At 47.5% G+C, this 7,891-nt stretch overlaps 1 protein-coding gene across 1 annotated transcript; it reads right to left on the reverse strand.

Annotated features, from left to right (window-relative positions):
* Window positions 1-455: 455 nt before the first annotated feature.
* On the reverse strand, window positions 456-7,078 carry LOC123189485 (kinesin-like protein KIN-14F). Its single transcript, XM_044601914.1, has 18 exons — window positions 6,679-7,078; window positions 5,948-6,111; window positions 5,685-5,828; window positions 4,906-5,241; window positions 4,716-4,784; window positions 4,402-4,560; window positions 4,028-4,109; window positions 3,867-3,956; window positions 3,610-3,789; window positions 3,208-3,314; window positions 2,829-3,007; window positions 2,517-2,681; window positions 2,107-2,360; window positions 1,859-2,022; window positions 1,562-1,750; window positions 867-1,477; window positions 636-773; window positions 456-554 (listed from the first exon to the last, which is right to left on the reverse strand). The coding sequence occupies exons 1-18, from the start codon at window positions 6,752-6,754 to the stop codon at window positions 533-535; spliced, it is 3,129 nt and encodes a 1,042-aa protein (XP_044457849.1). The 5' UTR covers window positions 6,755-7,078; the 3' UTR covers window positions 456-532.
* Window positions 7,079-7,891: the final 813 nt, after the last annotated feature.

Raw genomic sequence — 7,891 nt, forward strand, 5'->3', positions numbered from 1 at the left:
TTTCAATTTTTGTTCGTTCGTTTCAAAAAAGTGCCCTTTTCTCAATAATGTTCGCGTAGCAAGAAATTGTTTTGGAATTTGAAATATGTTCGCGTTTTCAAAATAAATGTTCATGTATTCAATTTTTTGGGGGAGTTGAAAAAATGTTGCCGTTTCCAAAACTTGTTTGAGCTTGCCAAATTTTACTCAAAGTATTTAAACGTGTTTGCGGTTTCATACAACATCCATGATTTTTCAAATTTTAAAAACATTCGGGTCTGCGTCCGTGTCTGTTTTTAAGACCCCGCGCTGCTTTAAGAAACTGGAAGCTGTGTAGGTCAACTGGCTACGGTACTTTTCGGATGCATCTGGCCTCCGTTTCCAACCTTGGGGAGCACAATTTTTTTAAGCGCTACAGTTTATTTTTTTTAAAGCGCTACAGTGTACTTACTCCTACAAAGGACGCACGCGAGACCTGTGGAGAACAAATCAATCAACAAACACGCGAACGAACGCAAGCAACGATGTGATGGTCTGATGGATCCACATGCTTCTACCCAGCCGTAGAAGCCAACCTGCAGACCGGACGGGCACGACACCGTCACAACAATCAAAGAATGGCTAAACAAACCAGCCAAGCCAGGAAGAAGGCTCACACGGGCGCGAGCTTCCCGCGCGGCAGGGACATGCTGCGGCGCGTCTCCGGCAAGGGGGCGTTGGTCCTCTCGGCGTACGGCGGCCTGCTCCGGCGATGCTTCCCTTCCGTCACGGCCTCCGCCTCCCGGACCGACGCCCTGACAGACAACAACAAACACCCAAGCAAAATGAAGCCACCGATGCACCGCCAAAGTGACACGCCCAGCTGAAGAATCGTTGGTACGACGTACCTGAGGTCGATGCTCTGGGACTGCCTAGTCGCCGGCGGCGGGAGCTTCTTGGCCGACTTCCGGCTGAGATGGAAGGTGGGCTCGCCGTTGGCCACCTCGTTCTCCACATCGGACCAGTTCTTCCTCACCCTGGCCTCCGACCTCGCCGCCTTACTCCCCGACTCCGCGCCGCCGTTCGCCGTCTGCTGCTCCTCCCTCCGCGCCTTGGCCGCGCTGTCAGGCCTGTTCTTGGTCACGCTCACGCTCTCTCTAACCGTTGGCTTCGCGCTCCGGTTCTCCTCCGAGTCCCGGAATTTCCGCAGGCTCTGCTCCGTCAGAATGGACGCCGGCGTGTTGTTCCTGGACCGGCTGCCCTGCGATGCCTTTGCCGGCGGCTCGGCCCTCGGCGTGGGCGTGCACTCGACGATGCTCTCGGCCTTCTCCACGGTTTTCATGACGGTGCCGCCGGATCTCTCGGCGGAGAACGAGCTTCTCACCGGAGGTGACGGGGTCTTGAACTTGCGTGAGCTGAAGTATAGCTCCCTGCTGATGACGGGTGACTTGTCGTCCACCTCTCGCACCGACAGTGGAGACCGGAACCTTCTCTGCTTTCCAGAAGACGAGCTTCTGATCTGCAAGCACGGAACAAGTCGTATGTTTACTCAGGTTACTTCCTTCTGTGAGAATGAAAATCCATGTTTGAAACAATCAAGTACCTCGCTTGTGCAGGTGTCGACGCTGGAATCCTGCCTAGCCTCAGGCTTGAAGCGCAAGCTGGTGGTGATAAGAGGTGACCTCGCCCTTGCAGCATTTCTGGTCTCGGATGATGTTATACGGTTTGTGGCATCTCTCAGCTGTGCTGCTTCACGCTCCTTATCTTCCAATGCCGATTTCAGTTTACCAATCTGACAAAGGTAGAAGTCGTATCATGACTCATGAGTGAACAAAAACAAAGTTCCAAGGCCTGCTCTGCGTTTCACAACTCAACAACACAATCCCAATGCCGTACGTACCTCTTCCTTGAGGTCTTTGACCTGTGCTCCTTCCTTGTTAACACGGGCTGCGCCAAGTTCTATGGTGGCCACACGCTCAGCGAACTTGAGAGTGCTAATTGTTTCACCGAAAGAATCCGCTTCAGGGTTCACATGCACAAACATCAATGTCTTTGCCTGGCCGCCTGTATCGCAAGAAAAGCAAATGATTAGCCATGTCGGCATTCTTGACGAAACAAGTTCCAAGTCTTGTAAGAGTGTTTTTGTACCTAAGGCGTCTTGCAGCACTTGTGTCAGTTTGCTGTTCCGGTATGGAACGTGTGAACTCTTCTGGGCTAGTGCCGCTATAACATCACCAAGTGCCGATAGTGATTTGTTGATGTGCTTGGCTTCAGTCAGTCTTTCTCCGGCGGCCTCAGATTTGTCCACCCTCTCACTTCCCGCGAGATCCACCAGGTGAAGGCATCCTCTTAAAGTTGAACCAGAAATTATCTCCTTCCCTTGCACATGAACTGTCAACACACTGAAGAGAAGGGAAGCAACGTTACCACATGCAGTGATTATGGCTATGTCGCAGATGTTTGAAGACATGGTCTATACACATGATGCAAGGAGATTATACTAAGGGTATAACCTTATTTGGCGATACAATTCATTTCATTAGTTTTATAGTGAATACCTGTGTGAGCGGCTACTTCGTTCATTAAGGGCAGTTGCTCCAACAGCCCGATTTCTGTGGCCAAGTTTCATCAGGTCCAAAACATCCTTTGTGCACTTCACAGGCACTAGATTGGCATCAGGGATGTTGAGTCCATTTACATGGGAATTGTTACGAATCTCTAATGTGTGTACAGTTAAGAAAAAAATCCAGAAGGAAATTTATGGAACCAAAGTTTTGACAGTGAAGCAAGGAAAGTAAGCATAAAGCAATATATTTGGTATGCACATTGCAACAAAGAAAAGGCATTTTTTGGAAATCATGGAAGGATATCGTTTGTTTGCACCATCAGCCATCAATAGGTCTCTCACTTGTTCATTGTATATTTCAATCATCTGAACCCTCACATCATATGTCGTGGTATCTGATCTGTTTTGAGAAATATCAAACAGATCATTTAGCGACCGGTAGTTTACGCCCAAGGTCTCCTCTGCTGTTTTGTCTGGACCACTCTGAGTAACATATGCAAAAAACAAATACATTGTCAAAAAAAAAACCCTCCAATAGGACATGCTTCAGTATTAAAGATCTTTATCCCCTCCTTGTAGTTTTTATTATTGCAACTCCTTCCATTATAGTATTGCACGTCGACTGGACATGCCCCACAAATTTAATGGTGTGAACCCAAAAGCAAATAAATGTGAAAAATTACCATAGTGTAGGTTTTTCCTGATCCTGTTTGACCATATGCAAATATACAAACATTATAGCCATCCATCACTGATCTTATAAGTGGTTGTGTATCAACATAAACTTCAGCTGTTACAAAGAAAATGAAAGTGAGTCGACTGGTAGCATTAAGAGTTGCAATTAGAGTACACCATCTCCTACAAAATTACTTTATGGTTTCCCAAAATAACATATCATTCTTATTGATCATGCAAGGCTTTATGCAAAATAAACAAGTAATTCTATCTTTGGAATAAGTATATAATAACAAAAAAAATAGCATAACTTTCTTGTGAATCACCAACTATTCTTTAGGAAAGTACTGGAGGGAATGCAATTGATTTGCGGTACATGGGAAACAAAATGAGGAAGTTTAATGATGTACATTGTGAAACATTAGGTCCAAATATTTTGTTGAAAGAGAATATCTTCCGTCCATCCTTTCCTTCCTTTTCAGGGTTAGTAATCATGATCTCCCCGTTTTCCCCAATATGATCCACAGTAGATCGTTGATCAGGTTGGGACTTCGGTAAAGGTTTCACTCTACAGTAGACTCGGATGCTACCTAAGAAACATATTTGAAGTTGTCAGTAACTATTATTTTACTGCAAATAAAATGAATTGAATCCATTTTAGGTTTACCTCTAAGATCTTGGACTTGATTGTACAGCTTACGATTTTCCTCCAGTAACTTGTGGTAAGCATTATGGTTCTGCGCCTCAAAATAGCTTTCTGCAACATTAGAATAATTTTTAGAGACCGAAGAGGACGACAATTGACAAAATTCTAAAACCATTACTCACCTAGCCTCGTCAAGTCTTCCTCCCATTTAGCTCGAGTGGATTCAACTTCGGACTTCATCTCATTGAAGGACAGTTTTAACTTCTGAATATTTCATGTTTAGAAGAAATAATAATTAGCACAATGCGATAATGTCCATAAAATAGATGTCCATATTAATTCTGTATATTCTAACCCTGAACAGGATATTTTTCATTAGATAAGTATAAAATTGGTAGGTAATTTTATTGTTTTTACTGTTATTTATATGTTAAAAAAGGGAACTACAAGGAATACGTGGACTTGCCACTAAATACTTAACATGCAGCTTGACAGTTGAAGAAAAACGGTGTTGATGTTCAAGTTAAGCAGTACAAAAATGCACATCATTCCCTACCTTCAGCTCTTCTTGTTGGCGTTCAAGTCCTTCCCCGTCACCCAAGTGTTTGCGGCTACCACAGGGCAATTGCAAAGATTTTGAAATAGCTTCGATTAACTCCAATTTAGAGCAAACACCACTGTCATCTTTCATCATCTTCCTTAAAAGGGATCTGACCTGTTAGATGGTACATGTTTAAACAGTAAGTTTCAGTAATTGGTGCAGAGTTTTTAGTTTTCAGGACTGCTAATGGCAAATGCTGCCTGTTGCCTATTGATGGTGTACATCATCATGAGGAAAATACACCAAGGAGTACAAATATGATACTGCACCTGATTCCGGTGGGACACAAGCAGAATGGTGAATTCTTTAGAGGCTTGCTCAAGTATTGTTTCAAGGACCTGAAAAAATCCACCACCATAAGTTAGTCCACAGGTGTTCAGCATTGTTTGGTGACGAGATCAGCTAAACTAGTACTAAAAGGGGATCACCAATATATAAGAATAAGCAGAACATACCTACCATATCATCTAAAGGCAAGTCGTCAGCTTCACTCCATTCCAGAAGGAATGCCCGCACAACCCGAAGAACAAACTGCTGGAAAAGTGAGTGCTGAGATTCTTCAACTCTGGTTTCCTCAAGGGAGACCTCGGAGAGAAGATGAACAAATTCCAGCATCTGTTGGTTCTGGTCAGCTGAGCCTCCAAACCTGGATGAATGTGAAGGCAACCTCTTGCTTGGAGGCGCAATCTTAACAATAGCTCCATACCGCCATATACCGATTCCACCTGAAAGTTTCCACTCGTGGTATGCTTTGAGACAGAGTATGCAGTCCACAACTTTCATTGATGAGCCTCCCTGTGAATTCAGATGCCACAATGTTCAAAATATACAGCTAAATGTCCAAACTCTAGCAGTAACACATAATTCTTATTAGCAAACTTTTTAATAGCTTGATTGAAGATATTTCTTTTGATGAAAATCTGGAGGAGATATTTCATATTTGCTCCATTTGTTTCTCACTAAGATACTCTTGAATATTTGGTCTTAGAAGTTAAAATGAGTACTAACAGAAGAGCCACAACAATTTCCATTTTCCAGTAATAAACTTTAACCCATTAGTGTTCTTGCAAATGTGGAACAAATTCAGTGAATCGTATCAGGCTATACAATTCAGCAAATCAAGATACTCCTAGTAATCGCTATGATTGTTTTGAAAGGTGTAATGAATAATTGTCATGATATGTCGAGAAAAACAGGGCAACACTTGGAGCAACGGTAGTGCTACGTGAAGGCCGTACCTTCTCAATGTCGGAAGCTTCAAATTCCAAGAGATTCATCTCGCTAACTGCAACGAGGAAGTTCCTCATGTTCTCGAAGTACTGGATCGCGGACTGTGCCGCCCCGTCGGACCACTGAACGGTGTCAATGGGATTCTCAACGACCTGCCAAAACAAACAACAGGCACTGAGATTCCAAGTACTCCCAACAGGCATTTGAAGTCCCTCCCTGAACCCAGTCGACCGGGTTATGGTGGGTGTTATTGGGGATGGATGGGATGTACCTTGGGGATGGCGCCGGGGTTGACGCGGTTGAGGACCTTGCAGAGGATGAGGCCGTTGCGCAGGGCCATGCAGAAGTCCTCCTCCGACGGCCTGTCCGGCAGGGCCTCCACCGCCGCCGGCGCCATCTGCCGCAGCCATCGCGCCGCCTCGCACCTCCGCGCAGCTGCGTACGGTATCGGCAGCAGATCAGAGTCAGGGAGGTTACTGATTTCGCGTCGCGATTCGTGCAGACAAACAAACACGATCGTGCGGTCTGTCCTCTCCCTTGCTTTCATGCCCCGATTGATTTATTTTCGAATTCTGAATGCTGAACGAACGGAAACCGGAAATCTGAGATGCTGAATTCATGTGAGCGATTGCAGTGTAGCACTAATCAACTGGTTCTCCCGATTTAAACCGACGGAATGCCGCATGCACTAAATGCATCTCGACTTAAATCAAGCGCAGACCCGAGCACAGTACTAATTACGAGCAATCACCACTGCAGTAAACACAGCTTAATACTACTGCTCTCCGTGTGCGAATGCCGCAACTGCACAAGCTATCAGCGTCCTCACGGAGCACTCAATCCAGCCTCGCCGGCACCGGCGCCGCAGCTCAACTCAACGCCACTCAGACACCGGCGCAACGGCGAAAACGCAGAAGATCACGCACGCACGCAGCATCGCGACGGAGAAGGCGAAACGCGTGGCAGGACTGGAACGCGGAAGGAAGGGAGGAGAGAACTCACCGGCCTCCTCGGCCTTGCGCAGCGCCATCCCCTCGTCGTTGATCTTCCCGTCGTCCGCCCCGCCGAGCAGCCTCATCTCGCCCGCCGCCGTACCGCCCGCAGATCACGCTCACCTCGAGCTCCTGCCGTACCGTACTGTGCCCCAACGGTAGGCTAGGCAGGAAGGAGTGTTTGAAAAACTCCGACCCCGAGGGAGAGTCAGGGGCGGTATGGGGGCAGAGGAGGTGGGCTTTAACTGAAACTTTCCAAGGTGGCCTCGAAGAAGCGATATTTTGAACTCACGGGGGGTGAGGTGCTTCAGCGCTGAAAGATGGGAGGCGTCCGCTGCGGGTCGACCAACAGCGGGCAGCGTCGCCGGCCAATGGAGTCGCGACGAGTCGGAGCTCACGTGCTCGAGGGGTGTGTGGGCGGTGCGCATCGACTGCAGTTCAGCGGCGTATTTATGCTCGGAGCCCCAGAGATTCGAACGCACTTTTTATCCTCTTGTTTCTGTCCGATTACGCTTACGCGACGCGACGCCAGGGGAAGGGGATGGATTCAAAGTTTCAAACGGTCGATCCCCGGTGGTGGGTGGTCAGATGAGATCCAACACCGTGCATGGATGCGTCAGTGGCGGTACTGCCTGCCTTTAATTTTTTATGATTGCATTGCGGTAGACGGGTGTGGATTATGGCCGTATGGGACTGCGTGTGTCGGCTAGCAGCTTCATTTGGATCTATTCACGGATCTTAAACCCCCCTCTCTGCATGGTCACAAAAAACTCATCCATCTAGACGCCTCAAACTATTCTCAAACGTCCGGACTGTTCGGCATCCCTCGTATCCGACTTAAATGTGGGACAAATATAAGGCAGCCCGGACGTGTCCGTCACATCAGCCCGGCCCAGCCTGGCCCTGCATATATCCCCTCCGATGAACCCTAGACCGTAATCCGCTCGGTCCATTTCATTCTCTTCGTCCTCTCCTCTTCCCAGTCCATCCTCTCCCCTTCCCAATCCGATTCATGACGGATGACTCCAATGGCTCCGACTTCAATGGTGACAAGAGCGACGTCGATGCGGTCGCTCTCCGCATTGCTTTGTGCCGCTCTCGTCTAGATCAGGGCGGCAACAGCAGAGGCAGCCCATGGAGTGATGCGTCGTCCTCCTGCGCCCGTCGTCGCAGTGCGAGCGTTGTAACCGGACCCGTCCGGTGCGCAACACCGGTGGGAGCGT

Source organism: Triticum aestivum, chromosome 2A (genome assembly GCF_018294505.1).
Source record: "Triticum aestivum cultivar Chinese Spring chromosome 2A, IWGSC CS RefSeq v2.1, whole genome shotgun sequence".
Lineage (NCBI taxonomy): Eukaryota > Viridiplantae > Streptophyta > Magnoliopsida > Poales > Poaceae > Triticum > Triticum aestivum.